Here is an 18,688-nt window from a genome sequence, read left to right as displayed (position 1 = left end):
GAGGTGGAGTCTCACTCTGTAGCCCAGGCTGAAGTGCAGTGGCACGATCTCAGCTCACTGCAACCTCCGTCTTCTGGGTTCAAGTGATTCTCCTGCCTCAGCCTCCCGAGTAGCTGGGATTACAGGCACCCCCTACAATGCCCAGCTATGAAGCTACTTTTTAAAGTGTCCTGTTAGGATACAACCCTTCTGCTCTTTGAAAAAGTCTTGATCAGGTTGATGTGCAAAGACATTCCTTCTCAAAGAGAAGAGAATGTTTAAGGAAGAACTGCTGGTAGTTATTTTACATGGAAGTTTGCTGTAGGAATGTTGCTAACTTCTTTGTGGACATAAGTACAAATGCTGCCACAGCTGAACCTCATGGTGTCATGCATCCATTCATCCATCCAGCTCTTCCAATCTTCATTTACCCTTTCAAAAACTTGACTGAAGCCTGCTATATATAGGATAGTATGTTACGTATTAGGTGATTCATAAACAGAAACATGATTCCTACATTTGCTCCCTAGCAATGTTCCTGAGAAAGAAAATATATATACATAGCAGTAAGATAGTAGGTAATAGGTGATATAAAAGAAACTCCATAAGGAATTAGAAGAGAATAGAATAAAAGACATTGTATCCAGTTCTCCAATAAGTGTTTTGCAAACTTTTTCTTACCTAATCTTCACAATAGCACCATCAGAGGGTATTATTAATATCTGATCTTATTACCAACATGTCAGGGTCATGCAGTTAGTACTTGAGATCAATAAGCAACTCACCACTCTGTCTCCACAGTATACAGAGGAGGGCTAAAATGATCAAGGCCTCATGAAAGATGGTGACAAGTCACCAGTACAGAGGCTACGGGAAGAACCTGAGCAAACGAATGGGGATGGGAGTGGCCAAGGTGTGTTCAGAAAATAGTGATTACTTCAGCGTGGCTGAAATAGAACATTCAAAAGCTAAGACTTGCAAAAATAAGGTGGCGTCATTACTATAAACAGTCTTGAATACTAGGCTAAGGATTTTATTTTTTTTAATTAAAAAAAATTTTTTTGAGACAGAGTCTTGCTCTGTCACTCAGGCTGGAGTGTAGTGGTATGATCTCGGCTCACTGCAACCTCCACCTCCTGGGTTCAAGCGATTCTCCTGCCTCATCTTCCTGAGTAGCTGGGATTACAGATGTGCGACCAACACAACCGGCTCATTTTTGTATTTTTAGTAGAGATAGGGTTTTGCCATGTTTGCCAGGCTGATCTTGAACTCCTGACCTCAGGTGATCCTCCCGTTTTCGTCTCCCATAGTGCTGGGATTACAGGTGTGAGCCACCACACCTGGTCGTAAGGATTTTATTTTATTTTAAAATAAAAAATAGAAAATAGAAGCCACTGAAGGTCTATAAATGTTAGGGAATCCTGAAGATAAAATGCCTGGAATCATCTAAGTGTCAGCTGGAGAGGAGAAAGTTATAGCAATGTACAAGTTACTAAATGAGAGAACACTAATATCAAAAATAAAAGTGTATCTCATGAATCTCTCTACTGAGCCATGACCAAAGTATGTCCCCAGGTAACTGTGTAAATCACACAAATTACATTATCTCCTGGGCTTGGTTTCCTTATTCAGATTCTCCTCCTCTGTGCTCTCACGGCACCTCATCCTGTCCGTATTGTGGCATTCATCCGTTGATTTCATTATCGACTTATTTTGTCTCCTCCAATGTTGAATCCTCTGTACTTAGCATAGTGTGGGCTATATGTTAGGCACCAGGAAATGTTTCAGAAATGAATAAATGAATGAATGTCTATCCATCTCTAAAACAAGGCAGCTGGACTTTAATCTTTATGGGCTCTTCTAGCTGTAGTATTATGATTCTGTAAAATCATTCTCATAGTCCAGTTTAGTAATTTGGCTCTCAAATATCTTGTAATAGAGACTTCTGAAAAAAGTTTCATTCTGGGAAATCAGTGAAATTTTAAAAGAAAGTAACTTGTTCTCCAGAAGCAAATATAAATCCTGGAGTTTTCCCCACCCTTAAATATAATGATTTGATAAAGACCTAAAGGAATTGACACTCTGTCTCATACACTGCTCCACTGTCATGGCTTACTTAGCATTTCATTCCCTTTTTTTTTTCAGTTTTAAATTTACATATCCTTAATACTATTGCTTCAACTATATAAACCTTTATTAAACACCACGTGAAACTACCACCAAGCAAGCTACCTTGATGGATATACACGAGCCAAGATGAGTTCTTGCTCTCAAACAGTTAAGATCAAGTATCCATCCATCCATCCATCCATCCATCCATCCATCCGTCCATCCATCTTTCCATCCATCCTTCCTTCAAATATTAACTGAGCACCCATCATCATATTTCACTGATTCTAAGATGTACGTCTCCTCCCACCTCACTTCCATCAGGACATATTATAATATATATTGGTAGGGTTTTTTTTCTTCCTCAGAACATAAAATACTTGTTTGTCTTACAATTGGTGGTGTCTTATGAAATATAGTATGTCCCAGGTATTATGCTAAGTAAGTAAAGTTTTATTATTTGAACCCATATCTCTCTTTTTAAAAAATGATCATGATTTTTCATTGGCTCTAAGAAAATCTGTAGTTTAACCAGTTTGTAACATTTCCCCTAGAATGAAATGCCAAGAAAATTTATTGTTCTAAAAACATTTATGAATATATACATATATATATATATATATATATATTTTGAGACGGAGTCTCACTCTGTCGCCAGGCTGGAGGGCAGTGGCGCAATCTCAGCTCACTGTTACCTCTGCCTCCCAGATTCAAGTGATTCTCCTGCCTCAGTCTCCTGAGTAGCTGGGACTACAGGCGTGCACCACCATGCCCAGCTAATTTTTGTATTTTTAGTAGAGACGGGGTTTCACCATGTTGGCCAAGATGGTCTCAATATCTTGACCTCGTGATCCGCCCGCCTCAGCTTCCCAAAGTGCTGGGATTATAGGCGTGAGCCACCGCGCCTGGCCTGAATACTTCTTTCATCTCTTGCTCTGTAGAACATCCTGAGAAAAGATGATATTAGCTCTTTGTTTAAATTTTTAAATGGGTGATAGGATAGACAAAGCAATTGCCCTTACAAATTTGATATTATTCTTCTGCTAGGTTTAATTTAATTACGCTTTATCCATTTTAATAATATTCACCCAAACATCCTGCTTTCCTAATCCAATTTATTCTGAGCCTGCATATATTTAGAAATGCAAATAAAATTAAAATCTATGTGTAGAAAATTCAAGATAATGTAATCAAGAATTGCATATACAATATTTTTCAATAATTAAGAATTTGGTCAGGGAGAGGGTAAAAATGTTTTCTTTGATGACAACTCATGAGAGAGATTAGTTCAACCAAACAGTGAGGAAGGAAAAGAAAGGCAAGCTAGTCATTTCCAGGTATTTTGAAATTTATTTTTCTGAGCAGTGGACTGGAGCATCATATTTAAAGAGAGTCTTATACTAATAATTCTCTTTGGTGGACTGAAATATTAGCATACCGGCTCAAGTGGTGGTCTTCAGGCTGAGGACTATAGTTAAAAAGAAGGTATTGTATATTTCAAAATAACTAGAAGAGAGGATTTTGAATGTGCTCACCCCAAAGAAATGACAAGTATTTGTGGTGATGGATTTGCAAATTACCCTGGTTTGATCATTACATAATGTATACACTACGTTTGTATACATATGTATATATTACATAATGAATATATTATGTAACTATCAAAACATCACATTGTATCCCATAAATATGTACAATTATTATGAGTCAATTAAAAAAGAAAATAAAATAAAATAAAAAGAAAACATTATCCTCTCTGAGGAGGAGAGACTTGGAAAGATGAGAAGCGAGGCATGAAAAAAGCTGCAGTAATATCCTTTTGGAAACTGGATTTATCTTTGTATCTTCCCTTTCCCTTATGTATCTTCCCTGCCATTCCAAGTTGATTCTGGCGCAGCTACACTATGGCATGTTGCAAGAATGACCACAGTACTTTGCAGCTCTGCCCATTGAGAGAAGCCCATTTCCCTACCCCTCCAAGTTTGCTGGCCTTGTGATTTGCTTTGGTCAAAAGAATGTGGCAGAAGTGACTTGTCAGTTCTGAGCTCAGGCCTCAAGAGACTTCTGCTCTGGTGTTCTTAGAACCTTTGACTGCCATGTGGAAAGCTTGGGCCAGTTGGCTAGAGCATGAGACCACATGGAGAGGGGCCCCAGTCATTGTAGCAGTCACAGATGAAGCCATCATAAACCAACCAGCTCTAGCTAATGTTCCAGCTAACTGCAGATGCACCAGCAAGCCCAGCTAAGATTAGCTGAGCCTGGCCCAGATCAGAATTGCTCAGCTGAGGCTAACCAAAATTGCTGACCTGCCAAAATTATGAATTAAATAAATGGTTATTATTGAAAACCACCTAAGTTTGGGGCTGTTTTTTTAAAATGCAGACAAAGATAACTGATAGATAAGTCAATTTGTCTTAAAGTTTGAGATTTCAACTGGAGTTCTCCATTCAAGTTCAGGGTCATTAGGCTGAGGGGAGAAGAAAGGACCGGCCTGTGCTTACCCCCAAAGAGTACCTGAACCACAAGGATGGTTCTGGAATTAAACTCATCTTCTTGGGATATGTGGAAGCAGGAGGCCCAACCCACTATCAGGAAGAGCTAAAGGAAACTGAGAGATCATGTCATTTCTTCTTCTTGCTTTATAAATGAGGGAACAGATTTTAGAGGCTGTTTTTTGTTCTTTGTTTTGGCCTGGGTCAAATAAAGTTTAATGGAAAGAGCTCAGCTTTTGATTTCTGAAGGCCTGAGTTCAAATTCTGCTTCTTAAACAATCTTACTTCCCAGCTGTGAGCCTTGAAGCAATTTCCTTTATGTCTCCAGCCTCTGCTTCTCATTTGTAAAACAGATGTAATAAAATCTCGTGAATGAGCCCGCAGGAGATCCTGGCTGGGCTCCTGGGTGACACTCAGCTGCCTGGCTGCTACACAACAGCTCTGGGATCCTGCAACAGCAGCCCTGGGATTGCACTTCATCCTCACCTGGAGGCAGCTGCAGCTGCCATCTGGTGACCACAATGGCTGGAGCTGACTGAAGTACCAACTTAGTGGGATTTTATTGCACTGTACAAAGATTGGTTTGTCTTCCCTACAGCTGAAGCTAGGGTGCCCTCACATCCAAATTTCATGTTTATGGAAAATGAGGACGTCTTCCTAGTTACACATTCTATGATTAACATGAGAAACTCATTGCAGGCTGAAATCTGACAGAGTAATATTATGAATCCAGATATTTCCATCTAAGAAGCTAAAACTTTGGTTATGATTAAGATGAAAGAAAATCTATGGATCTTCAACTGAGCTGTCTTGGGGTGCATATGCTTATTTAAATTCCTACCTATTTTATCACATTTTATGAAATGACTTCGACATTTACCTGATGTTTACTGGACCTCATATAAAATACAAATTATAGTACCAAAGACACATTGATAAAATAACACAAAATGAAATGCAAAGTAGTAACAGGTCACTTTTTTAGGTAACAGCCTTATAAAGTGGTTGTTTCTATCACTTAGCCATTAGGACTATGTTGAAATAGGCTACATGTTCCTTTGAGACAAGGAGCATGTGGCTCCTATAAATGGAAAGAGCAGCAAAATCATCTTAAAAAAAAAAAAAAATCCAGTTACTTCCCAGGTCTGTGGTGATGTAGGGCCTTGAAACCACTGTCAAAATCTACGCAAGAATGCATCCCATGACCCTGGTGTCTTACAGAGGAGGATCCTGTGTAGGTCAAGGTCAAGTTCATTTTTTCATTTGCTTTTTTTCCTCACTATAAATTTGAATGGTTAATTAACTTATTTATTTTTATTTTTATTCTTTTAGAGGAAGTCTTGCTCTGTCGCCCAGACTGTAGTGCAGTGGCATGATCTGGGCTCACTGCAACCTGTGCCTCCCGGGTGCAAGTGATTCTCCTGCCTCAGCTTCCCGAGTAGCTGAGATTACAGGCGCGTGCCACCACACCCGGCTAATTTTTTGTAATTTTAGTAGAGACGGTGTTTCATCGTGTTCGCCAGGATGGACTCAATCTCCTGATCTTGTGATCCGCCCGCCTCAGCCTCCCAAAGTGCTGGGATTACAGGCATGAGCCACCGCACCCGGCTGGTTAATTAACCTTTTAACCTCACTGGGATAAGGTAAGGTTAAGCAAAATGATTAAAAGGAGCTTTGCAAATGATAAGGATGTCTAATATATTTTTAATTATATTCAAAGCAGTCTGTCTTCTGATTTAGCCAAATGGGGATGAAGTTGCCTCTCAGACTCCTTAGTGGTGATCCCCAGGTGGACTCTGCAGCTGGCCTTGGGTGCAGGCTGGCAGGTGGGGATATTCTCTCCCCTAATCCCAGCCCAAAGTGCGTGTGAGTGGGCAGAACTAGGTTCTGTTGGAACATGGATACCCCCCTGCCTCGATTGCTCCTCAGAAGTCCCTTCCCCTTTGTTCTTGAAGGCAGGTGGGCAAGTGTTCCCTCTGGAGAACTTACTTCTTCCTAAGAAGCTGGGAAGCACAGTTGACCAAGAAAGCATCAGTGGGCTTTCTGAGCAACTCTTCCACCTCTCCCTCCCCCTGCTTTCACTTCCCTGCCAGCCTCCCTCACCACTACCTTCCCCACTCCATGTGACTGGATCTTGAGATTGACTTACGTAGTAATCCTGATCTAGACCTTTCCTCCCATTTAGATGTAATTGTCCAAGAGAGACCTAGAAATGATAAGTTTGGAAATGATTTTAGCAGCAGTATTACTTTAAATAAAGAAAACATTTACGTGGTGATTTTACTTTAGTGTCTTGATTGTTGGACACGTTTGAAATGTCCTGAAAAAATCAGGGAAACATTCCAGACTATATCATTTATTGGGTAATTGGTTGCTGCTGGACATATGGCTTCCTTAGTGGCTGGAAGCCGGCCTTCTGGGATACAGAAACACCCAGGCACATAAACCTAGGGGCCTTAGCTCTTCGCTCTCAAAGATCATGCAAATACTTTCCCATTCCCAAAAACAGAATCTTTCTGGATTGTCGTAGTTTATTCATATTAAAACCAACACTGGGGCCGGGCACGGTGGCTCACACCTGTAATCCCAGCACTTTAGGAGGCCAAGGTGGGCAGATCACGAGATCAGGAGATCGAGACCATCCTGGCTAACACGGTGAAACCCTGTCTCTACTAAAAATACAAAAAATTAGCCAGGCATGGTGGTGGGCGCCTGTAGTCCTAGCTACTTGGGAGGCTGAGGTAGGAGAATGGCGTGAACCCGGGAGGCGGAGCTTGTAGTGAGCCGAGATTGTGCCACTGCACTCCAGCCCGGGTGACAGAGCGAGACTCCATCTCAAAAAAAAAAAAATTAATTTTTAAGGAAGAAATGCAAAAAAATTGCTATTATTATGGCAACTAGTTCTCCAGTGGGCTACAGGAACTGTAAGTAGCAGGGAACAAAACAGGAGTAGGGTGAGAGAGGAGGGCGGGTCTCTCCCCTTTCTTATTTAGGATGGGGCATTGTTCATCCCTCCAGGACTCAAAGAATTAAGCCCCTTGTAATTTTCATGTTCTAAAAACTCAATCTCATCTGTATACATTACTTGTATCTGAACATCTCCTCTTTCTGCCAAAAATTTATAGTATTGGTATATGTCCCAATCCAAAATCTCACTGTTAGAACTCAGATTTTCAGGTCTTTCTGTTAGTCTCACTTTTTCTACTGGAACACCTTCACTTTTTTCAAATGTGTCAGCAACTGCGAATAAAAACAAGCCAGAGAATAGCTAGAAAACAGAGGCTGCAAGAGACAACAGTCAATTTAGAGAAAACACTGTTGTTAGCTTATTATCTTAAATTGTGCAGAAATCTGTTCAACTAATAGAGACAGAAGATCCATGAAAAATAGAAATTTGCAGATTTTTGGCCAGGCGCGGTTGCTCGTGTCTGTAATCCCAGCTCTTTGGGAGGCAGAGGTGGGCAGATCACTTGAGGTTAGGAGTTCGAGACCAGCCTGGCCAACATGGTGAAACCCTGTCTCTACTAAAAATACAAAAATTAGCCAGGTATGGTGGTGCACGCCTGTAATCCCAGATACCTGGGAAGCTGAGGTATGAGAATCACTTGAACCCAGGAGGCAGAGGCTGCAGTGAGCCGGGATCGAGCCACTGCACTCCAACATGGATGACAGAGGGATACTCTGTCTCAAAAAAAAAAAGTGCAATTTTTGTTTATTGGGTTCTCTAGTTCTTCTCTGCAACCTATATAAGTAAGGTATCAACTTATAGGCCGGGTGCGGTGGCTCAAGCCTGTAATCCCAGCACTTTGGGAGGCCGAGGCGGGCAGATCACGAGGTCAGGAGATAGAGACCATCCTGGCTAACATGGTGAAACCCCGTCTCTACTAAAAATACAAAAAATTAGCCGGGCATGGTGGCGGGCACCTGTGGTCCCAGCTACTCGGGAGGCTGAGGCAGGAGAATGGTGTGAACCCAGGAGCTTGCAGTGAGCCGAGACTGTGCCACTGTACTCCAGCCTGGGTGACAGAGCGAGACTCCATCTCAAAAAATAAAAATAAAAATAATAATAAAAAAGGTATCAACTTATATCAGACTCTACTGAAGATCTTGACCAAAAAGACTCAAGGAAAGGGAATATTTTAGGAGCAGACAACTCACTCCATTCATAATTTTTTTCTGGGACTAAGACTATATATAGATATGCTTCAATACACCTAACAAAGTGTGCAGTTTGAAATATGTATGGTAATTCCAATTTCATTAAGCACATGAAATGATCTTGTTATATACAGCATCTTAAATTCAAAACTAGTTTTTTTCTCCTTCTTCCTTTTCTCAGATCCTAATAGTGCCAAAGATGTGTGCTTAGATGTTATTCTGATTACATGTAAACTAATGGTTGCTTGAATTGTTCTCATTCAATTCAAATTGAATTCAAATTAAATTCAAATTGGAGGTGACAGATACCTCCAATGTATGTACCTTACATTCATTCCTTTAGGAATTTTTGGCAGTCATCCCATATTCTAAATGTTATATTTAGGGAAACTGCTTAATATTTATTGGTGCTACATTCAAATTCTCAGTAAGGAAAGAATATCACAAAAGCAAGTAAAACAGAATTGTTTGGGGATACATATTAAGAAAAATAAAAAATGAGTATAATCTTTTAAAACTATTTGGAAAGTATTAAGGAAACAGAAACTCTGTATTGTACTAAAAGAATTGTATTATAAAATATTAAAAACATACACTTTTGATATTTTCATAAGTTTATATCAATCGAACCGTTATTGATTTATTTTTCTAATTCCTTGGCAACTGTTTATTTTTAAATAAATTATGTGGATTACTTACTATAATCTGCCACTTTCTTGTAATAACTTAGGGCAACTTCACAATTCTGTAGAACATTGATTCCTGACAAATATCTGTACCCCTAAAACACAGACAGATGCATTCTTAATATTCAAGACAATGCTGTATTTATGGCATACAAATTTGGTCCCAAGAATATTTTGTTTACAAACCAAAATCATCTGGGACATCATGCTTCCTCCAGCACTTCCAAAGGTGTAATATATCAGTGCCTAAAGTAAAAACAAACAAACAAAAAACCCCCCAAACCAGGTTGGCCATTTAAATTTGAAACTCAAACCAACTATTCCTTTTTTATTCCTAGCCCCACAATGACCCATTAAGTTACTCCAAAATAAATTTCAAATTTCAGTCTCCTTTGTAAAGATGGCTGCCATTTATTAGGGGTTTACTAATCTCTGGAGTCTGTGATAAGGGCATCGTATAAGATTTCATTTAATCATCATAATTTCCTTATGAAGCAGATATTATCTATCTTCAATGAAGAGGCTGACTCATGATGCTTTAAGAAACTTACGGCATAAGAACACTAAATTTCTTTGACTATTAAGTTGGTGCTTTCAACTACTACACTAGAGTGAGCCCCTTTACTTAATGAGTAGATTTTATTCAATATCCCTTTTAAAGAAATCAATTTTGTTCCAGAATAAAACAGAATGACCTTTACCTTAGCTTGATCATATTCCACTCCTATTCCATAAGAAGACAAAAATCCTAATGCCTAAAGCACAAAAGAAAAAACAAAATTTAATAAATAAATTTATTTCCTAATTATTCTTATCTATATGGATAAGGGATACCTTAAATGTCTGCTTCATAATAATTTGCATTGTTAAATTCTTTCTTTCTTTCTTTCTTTCTTTCTTTCTTTCTTTCTTTCTTTCTTTCTTCTTTCTCTTTCTTTTTTTTTTTTTTTTTTTTTGACAGAGTCTCACTCTGTCACCCAGGCTGAAGTGTAGTGGTGAGATCCTGGCTCACTGCAATCTCTGCCTCCAGGATTCAAGTGATTCTCCTGCCTCAGTCTCCTGAGTAGCTGGGACTACAGGTGCCCGCCACCACACCCAGCTATTTTTTTTTTTTTTTTTTTTTGTATTTTTAGTAGAGACAGGGTTTCATTGTGTTGGCCAGGATGGTCTTGATCTCCTGACTTCATGATCTGCCCGCCTCGGCCTCCCAAAGTGCTGGGATTATAGGCATGAGCCACCACGCCCAGCCTCTTTCTTTTCTTTCTTTCTTTTTTTTTGAGATGAAGTTTCACTCTTGTTGCCCAGGCTGGAGTGCAATGGTGCAGTCTCAGCCCACTGCAACCTCCACCTCCTGGGTTCAAGTGATTTTTCCCACCTCAGCCGCCCAAATAGCTGGGATTACAGGTGCCCACCACCACACTGGCTAATTTTTGTATTTTTAGTAGAGGTGGGGTTTCACCATGTTGGCCAGGCTGGTCTCAATTGACCAGATGGGTTTTCACCTAAGGCCAGGCTGACCTCAAGTGATCCACCTGCCTAGGCCTCCCAAAGTGCTGGGATTATAGGTGTGAGCCACCACGCCCGGCCATTGTTAATTTATTTCTTATACCAAACAAAGCATCCTTTCACATTTTTATTAAGGCTGCAGGAATTTGGGAAAGCTCACAATAGCGGGAGGTTTGTGTAATATATGTAAATATAGGCTAATTCTTACTGTGCTTTAGTATAAATTATAGTAATAAAACCAAGGGCCCTTATATACTTTCCTTTCGTGGAAACAAAATATTTTTCCTTCAGTATTTAAAATATTTAGGCTGGGCCTGGTGGCTCACGCCTGTAATCCCAGCACTTTGGGAGGCCGAGGTGGGTGGATCACGAGGTCAGGAGATCGAGACCATCCTGGCTAACACGGTGATACCCCGTCTCTACTAAAAATATAAAAAGTTAGCTGGGTGTGGTAGCGGACACCTGTAGTCCCAGCTGCTCGGGAGACTGAGGCAGAAGAATGGTGTGAACCTGGGAGGCGGAGGTTGCAGTGAGCTGAGATCACGCCACTGCACTCCAGCCTGGGCGACAGAGCAAGACTCCATCTCAAAAAAAAAGCAAAAAACAAAAAACAAAAAAACACACAAAAAACCCATTTAGATTTGGATACTTTTCTTCATATTATTTTTAACGTGATGGATGTAAAATATCCAAACAATAACCAATATACTGAATAAAAAAATGAAAGGCTGAGCACAGAGCAAGATGATGGAATAGGAAGCCTCGGACTGCATTCCCTCACAGGGACAGTGATTTAATTATAAATGATCAAAAAAGCCTTTTTGAGAACTCCAGAAACCAGTTAAGAAGTCATAGGACAGCAGGCAAGCTCAAAGCCAAGAATAGTCCATGAAACAGGTAAGAAAAGTCATTTAATTTCATCCATGATCCCTCCTCCCTCAAGCCAGCACAGCTTGGTGCTTTCAGGAGAAAAAGCCCAACTGACAGTTTCTACCTTGGGAGGGAAAGCGAAGAAAGAAACACATGACTTTTCAGGGGGCTGTTCCAGTGACTGTTTTTTTTCCTCACCTAACTCACAGTGCTGACAGAACCAGTATATTTTCCATCCCTAGGGGTTACTGAGAACAAAAGAGCTCAATGGCTTACTGCAGTGCCAGAGAACTTGCAGTACCACAGACAGACATCAGAAGGAGTAAGAGATTATAAACTCCTGGAAAAAAAAAAACTGGCAAACCACTCTAATTGGGAAATTACATACACAAGCCCAGAGAAGATGCATCCCCAGAAAAGGTTCGAGAAGCCATCAGAATTTTTAACTGTGCTGATTGGTGAAGGCCTTTCACATATGAAGCTAGTCTATAAAGACTAGGAGAGATAGCTGTTTTTTCAAATGCACAAATTGTAGCAAAATAATAATAATAATAATAACAACAACAACAAGGCACACCAGGAAACAGGAAAAGATGGTCCTATGAAAGGAACAAAATCTCCTTAAATCAACCTTAAAGAAACACCAAACAATGAATTACCTAACAAATAATTTAGAATAATCATCTTGAAGAAGCTCAATGAACCATAAGAGAATACAGAAAACAAAATCTGGAAAATGATGCATGAACACAATGAGAATATCAACAAAGAGAAACTATTAAAAAAAACAGAAATTCTGAAGCTGAAGAATAAAATATCTGAATTTTAGAAATACACTAAAGGAATTCAATAATAGAGTTTATGAAACTGAACAATCAGCAAACTTGAACATAGGTCAGTTGAAATTACTGAGTTAGAGGAACAAAAAGAAAAAGGAATGAAGACAAGTAAAGAAAGCCTAAGGGACTTATGGGATACCATCAAGTGGAACAATGTACACATTATGAGAGTCTCAGAAGAAGAAGAGAGAGAAAGGGACAGAGAGGTTATTTGAAGATAAAATGATTGAAAACTCACAAATATGAGGAAGGAAATAGGCATCTAAATTCAAGAAGCTCAAAGGATTCCAAGTGAGATGAACCCAAAGAGCCCCAAACCAAGACACCTTACAATCAAGTTTTCCAAAGTCAATGGCAAAGAATGTTGAAAACAGCAAGAGAAAAGCCACTGGTCACATAAAAGGAAGCCCCCGTAACATTATCAGCAGATTTCTCAGCAGAAACATTACAGACCAGAAGAGGATGGGATAATATATTCAAAATGCTGAAAGAAAAGGCTGTCCAGGCCAGGTGCAGTGGTGCACACCTGTAATCCCAGCACTTTGGGAGGCCAAGGCGGGCGGATCACAAGGTCAAGAGATTCAGACCATCCTGGCCAACATGGTGAAACCCTGTCTCTACTAAAAATACAAAAATTAGCTGGGCATGGTGGTGCACACCTGTAGTCCCAGCTACTCTGGAGGCTGAGGCAGGAGAGTCACTTGAACCCAGGAGGTGGAGGTTGCAGTGAGCTAAGATCGTGCCACTGCACTCTAGCCTAGTGACAGAGCAAGACTCCATCAAAAAAAAAAAGGAAAAGAAAAAGCTGTCCACCAAAAACACTATATTTGGTAAAAGTGTCCTTCAAAAATGAAAGAAGAATAAAGCCCTTCCCAGACAAACAAACGCTGAGGGAGTTTATCACCACTAGACCTGCTTTGAAAGAATTGCTAAAGGAAGTCCTATAAGTTGAAAAGAAAGGACTCTAGAACTCTAGAAAGCAACACAAAAGCATATGAAAATATAAAGCTCTATGAAAAGGTAAATATGTAGACAAATACAGAATCCTGTAATATAGTAATGGTGGTGCATAAATCAATTCTGGTATACAATTTAAAAGACTAAACATAGAAATAATTATAACTATAAAACTACATTTAATGTATATCAAATAGTAAAAAGATGTAATTTGTGACATTGATAACATACAGTGGTGGGGATATATAAATGACTTGAGATTTTGTGTGTGATTAACATTAAGTCATTATCAGTTTAATATAGATTGTTATAAGTATAAGATATTTTAGCCATCCACAGTGGCTCATGCCTGTAATCCCAACACTTTGGGAGGCCGAGGCGAATGGATCACCTGAGGTCAGTTGTTTAAAATCAGCCTGGCCAACATGGTGAAACGCTGTCTCTACAAAAATATGAAAATTAGCTACGTGTGATGGCAGGCACCTGTAATCCCAGCTACTTGGGATGCTGAGGCAGGAGAATTGCTTGGACCTGAGAGGTGGAAGTTGCAGTGAGCTGAGATCGCACCATTGCGCTCCAGCCTGGGTGACAGAGTGAGACTCCATCTCCAAAAAAAAAAAAAAGTATAAGATATTTTATAAATTCTTCACAGCAATTACAAAGAAAATGTGCATTGAAGATGCACAAGGAAAATGAAAAAGGAATCAAAGCACACCACCAAAACAAAAACAAACACACACAACTAAAAACAAAGGAATAAAGGAATGCAGGAAGAGCGGAAAAGAAGGACAAAATAACTACAAGACATAGAGAAAAAAATAACAAAACAGCAATAGTGATTCCTTCCCTATCAGTGATTGCTTTAGATGTAAATGGATTAAACTTCCCAATAAGAAGATATAGAGTGACTGAATGAATAAGAAAACAAGTTTCAGCTATACACTGTCTATAGGAGATTCACATTAGTATAAGGACACACATAGGCTGAACATTAAAGGACAGAAAAAGATATTCCATGTGTCAAATTATGCCCCCACTTAACAGACAAGATGGACTCCCTGTGGCTGAAAAGCTGAAAGCAGAACCAAGAGTTATACGGCAGGGTGAAGAAATGGTCACACTTTCTGTGTCCTTGGAAAGCATTATAAAACCTGTTTTTCCACAACCAAGTCAAAGAACAATTCCCGAAAATAACTGCAGCTAGAAATTCCTCAACTGACCCCAACAGACCACCTGGTGCCTCCCAACTGACCACCTGGAACCAGCTAATAAAGACAGACTGGTGAAATGGTCATTTAATCAAGACTCTGTTCTCCACTCCCCTGATTCCCCTCCCCCTGCCCTGTGTTTTTGGCCTTTATAATCTCTAACTTTCCACCTCCCACCTCAGGTCACACTTTGATTTTCACTGAAGGCTGCATCTCTCCAATCTGCAGATTGCTTTTAGAAAATAAAGTTCCCCCTTTTCCTCCACAGAACTCATTGATCTTTTGTTAACACAGGCAAATGGTAACCAAAAAAGAGCCAGAGCAGCCCTACTTATATCAGAGAAAACTGACTTTAAGCCAAAAATTGTCCTAAGAGACAAAGAAGAACATTATATAATGATAAAAGGTTCACTTCATTAGAAAGATGTAACAATTATAAATACGTATGCATCTAAGAGCAAAGCATCCAACCATATGAAGAAAATATTGACAGAACTGAAGGAAGAAATAGAAAGTAACGCAATAGTAGGAGATTTCAATATCTCACATTCAATATTAAATAGAACAATCAGATAGAAGATCAATAACAAAAGACCTTATTGTATTTACACAATACGATCCATTACAGACCAGTTGGACCAAACAGACATATGCGGAACATTCTACTTTACAGGAGCAAAAGTATACATTCTTCTCAAGGGCGCACAAAAACAGTCTCCAAAATAGATCACATTTTGGGACAGAAAACGTCTCAACAAATTTAAGGATATTTAAATCATACCAAATATCTTTTCCAAACCCGATGGAATGAAACTAGAAATCAACAGCAAAAGGAAAACAAAAACTTCACAAATACGTGGAAACAAAATGACATATTCTTGAGCAACCAATGAGTCAAAGAAGAAATCACAAGGGAAATTAGAAAATATCTTGAGAAAAATGAAAACAAACAACAAAACACACCAAAACTTATGGGGATGCAGTAAAGCATCCCATAAGATGCTAAGAGGGAAGTTTAGAGCAGTATATAATATAAAATGCATTACTAAAGAAAATGTCAAATAAACAACCTAACTTTATACCTCAAAGAACTAAAAAAAGAACAAACCAAACCCAAAGTTAGAAGAAGAAAGGAAATACTAAAGATTAGAATAGAAATAAAAGAGACCAGAAAGCCAATACCAAGAAGTCAACAAAACTAAAAGTTAGGTTTTTAAAAAATATCAACAAAAGTCTGGCCAGGTGCAGTGGCTCATGCCTGTAATCTCAGCACTTTGGGAGGCCAAGGTGGGTGGATCACCTGAGGTCAGGAGTTTAAGACCAAGCTGGCCAAAATGGCAAAATCCCTTCTCTAATAAAAATACAAAAATTAGCCAAGCATGGTGGCAGGCACCTGTAATCCCAGCTATTGGGGAGGCTGAGGCAGGAGAATCATTTGAACCCAGGAGGTGGAGGTTGCAGTAAGCAGAGGTCACACCACTTCACTCCAGCCTGGGCAACAGAGCAAGACTTTGGCTCACAAATCAAAACAAACAAACAAAAAATCAACAAAATTTGCAAACCTTAGCTAGATCAACAAGACAATAGCGAAGACTCAACAAAATTCAGAAGTGAAAGAGGAGACATTACAAATGATGCCACAGTAATAAAAGGGATCATACTGTTATGAACAATTATGCACCAACAAAATGGATAACTTAAAATAAATGGATGAATTGCTAGAAAAATACAACCTACCAATATTGAGTTTTGAAGAAATAGCAGATCTGAATGATTTGTAACTAGTTAGTAGATTGAATCAGTAATCAGAAACCTCCCAATAAAGAAAAGCCCAGGACAAAATGGCTTCACTAGAGAATTCTACCAAAAATCTAAGAAGAATTAACAGAAATCCTTCACATTTTCCAAACTTTCTATGAGGCCAGCATTACTCTGATACCAAAACTAGACAAGGACACTACAAGAAAACCATAGACCAATATACCTGAATATTGATGCCAAAATCCTCAACAAAATGCTAGCAAACTGAATTCATGGCACATTAAAAGGATTATACACCATAACCAAGAGGAACTTACTCCTAAAATACAAGAATGTTTCAACATATAAAAGTCAATCAGGCTGGAGCGGTGGCTCATGCTTGTAATCCCAGCATTTTAGGAGGCCTAAGTGGGAAGATTGCTTGAGCTCACGAGTTTGAGACCAGCCTGGCCAACATGGCAAAACCTTGTCTCTATAAAAAATACGAAAATTAGCTGGGCATGATGGTGCATGCCTGTATTCCCAGCTACTACTTGGGAGGCTGTGGTGGGAGGATGACTTGAGCCCAGGAGGTGGAGGTTGCAATGAGCCAAGATCACGCCACTGCACTGCACTCCAGCCTGGGGAATAGAGCCAGATCTTGTCTTGGAAAAAAAAAAAAAAAAAAGCCAATTACCATAATACAACACATTAACTGAATGGAGGACAAAAGCCATTGATGGATAAAAAATATTTGAAAAATTCAGCATGCTTTTGTGAGAAAAACACTCAACAAACAAGGACTAGAAGGAAATTGCCTCAACATAATAAAAGGCCGTATATAAAAGCTTACAGCTTACATCATACCCAATGGTAAAAAACTGCTTTCTAAGATCAGGATCAAGGCAAAGATGCCCACTTTTGCTACTTCCATTCAGCATAGTCATGGAAGTCCTAGCCAGAGCAATTAGGCAATAAAAAGAAATAAAAGTTATCCAAATTGGAAAGGAAGAAGTAAAATTATCTCTATTCCCAGATGACATGATCTTACACGTAGAATTCCTAAAGATTAGACACACACACACAAACTGTTAAAACTAATAAATGGACCAGGCACAGTGGCTCACGCCTGTAATCCCAGCATTTTGGGAGGCTGAGGCGGGTGGGTTGCTTGAGGTCAGGGCTTTGAGACCAGCCTGGCCAACACAGAGAAACTCCATCTCTACTAAAAATACAAAACAATTAGGCAGGCGTGGTGGCAGGTGCCTGTAATTCCAGTTACGCAGGAGGCTGAGGCATGAGAATCATTTGAACCTGGGAGGCAGAGTTTGCAGCAAGCTGAGATCGTGCCACGGCACTCCAGCCTGGGCAACAGAGTGAGGCCCCATCTCAAAAACAAACAAACAGGCCGAGCGCAGTGACTCACGCTTGTAATCTCAGCACTTTGTGAGGCCAAGGTGGGCAGATCACAAGGTGAGGAGATCGAGACCATCCTGGCTAACACGGTGAAACCCTGTCTCTACTAAAAATACAAAAAATTAGCCGGGCGCTGTGGCGGGCGCCTGTAGTCCCAGCTACTCCGGGAGGCTGAGGCAGGAGAATGGCGTGAACCCGGAAGGCGGAGCTTGCAGTGAGCTGAGATCACGCCATTGCACTCCAGCCTGGGCAACAGAGCGAGATGCCATCTCAAAAAAAAAAAAAAAAACCAGTAACATAAACAAACAACCCCCCCCACACACACAAAACTAATAAATGAATTCAGCAAAGCTGCAGGACACAAAAACAACATGCAAAAATCAGTTGTGTACCTATATACTAGCAACAAATAATTAAGAAAAAAATAAGGAAGAAAAGAAAACACTTCCACTTACAATAGCATTAAAAAGATAAAATACTTAGGAATAAGCTAAAAAGGTAAAAGACTTTTACATAAATCACTGCAAAACATTGCTGAAATAAATTAAAGATACAAATCAATAAGAAGACAGCTGTGTTGATGGATTGTGAGACTTTATATTGTTAAAATCCTCATACTACTCAAAACAATTACAAATTTAATGCAATCCCTATTAAAATACCAATGTTGTTTTTTGCTGAAATAGAAAAACTCATCCTAAAATGTATATGGAATTGCAAAAAAACCC

The 18,688-nt window shown here is 39.5% G+C and overlaps 1 protein-coding gene across 3 annotated transcripts in view; it reads right to left on the bottom strand.

Moving 5' to 3' along the window:
* The window catches only part of SEL1L2 (SEL1L2 adaptor subunit of SYVN1 ubiquitin ligase), a 165,800-nt gene that overhangs the window by 29,201 nt on the left and 117,911 nt on the right, over positions 1 to 18,688 (bottom strand). For all 3 annotated transcript variants that reach the window (XM_063633983.1, XM_055266153.1, XM_055266154.1), the window contains exons 6-10: positions 10,126 to 10,179; positions 9,611 to 9,670; positions 9,438 to 9,519; positions 7,666 to 7,820; positions 6,730 to 6,786 (exon numbers count right to left, since the gene is read on the bottom strand). In XM_063633983.1, the coding sequence (XP_063490053.1) occupies positions 6,730 to 6,786; positions 7,666 to 7,820; positions 9,438 to 9,519; positions 9,611 to 9,670; positions 10,126 to 10,179 (408 nt within the window). The remainder of the gene's footprint in view (positions 1 to 6,729; positions 6,787 to 7,665; positions 7,821 to 9,437; positions 9,520 to 9,610; positions 9,671 to 10,125; positions 10,180 to 18,688) is intronic.

Source organism: Symphalangus syndactylus, chromosome 24, assembly GCF_028878055.3.
Source record: "Symphalangus syndactylus isolate Jambi chromosome 24, NHGRI_mSymSyn1-v2.1_pri, whole genome shotgun sequence".
In the NCBI taxonomy this organism is placed as follows: domain Eukaryota; kingdom Metazoa; phylum Chordata; class Mammalia; order Primates; family Hylobatidae; genus Symphalangus; species Symphalangus syndactylus.
The sequence above is the reverse complement of the archived record's forward strand: the minus strand, read 5'-3'. Positions and strand labels throughout refer to the sequence as shown.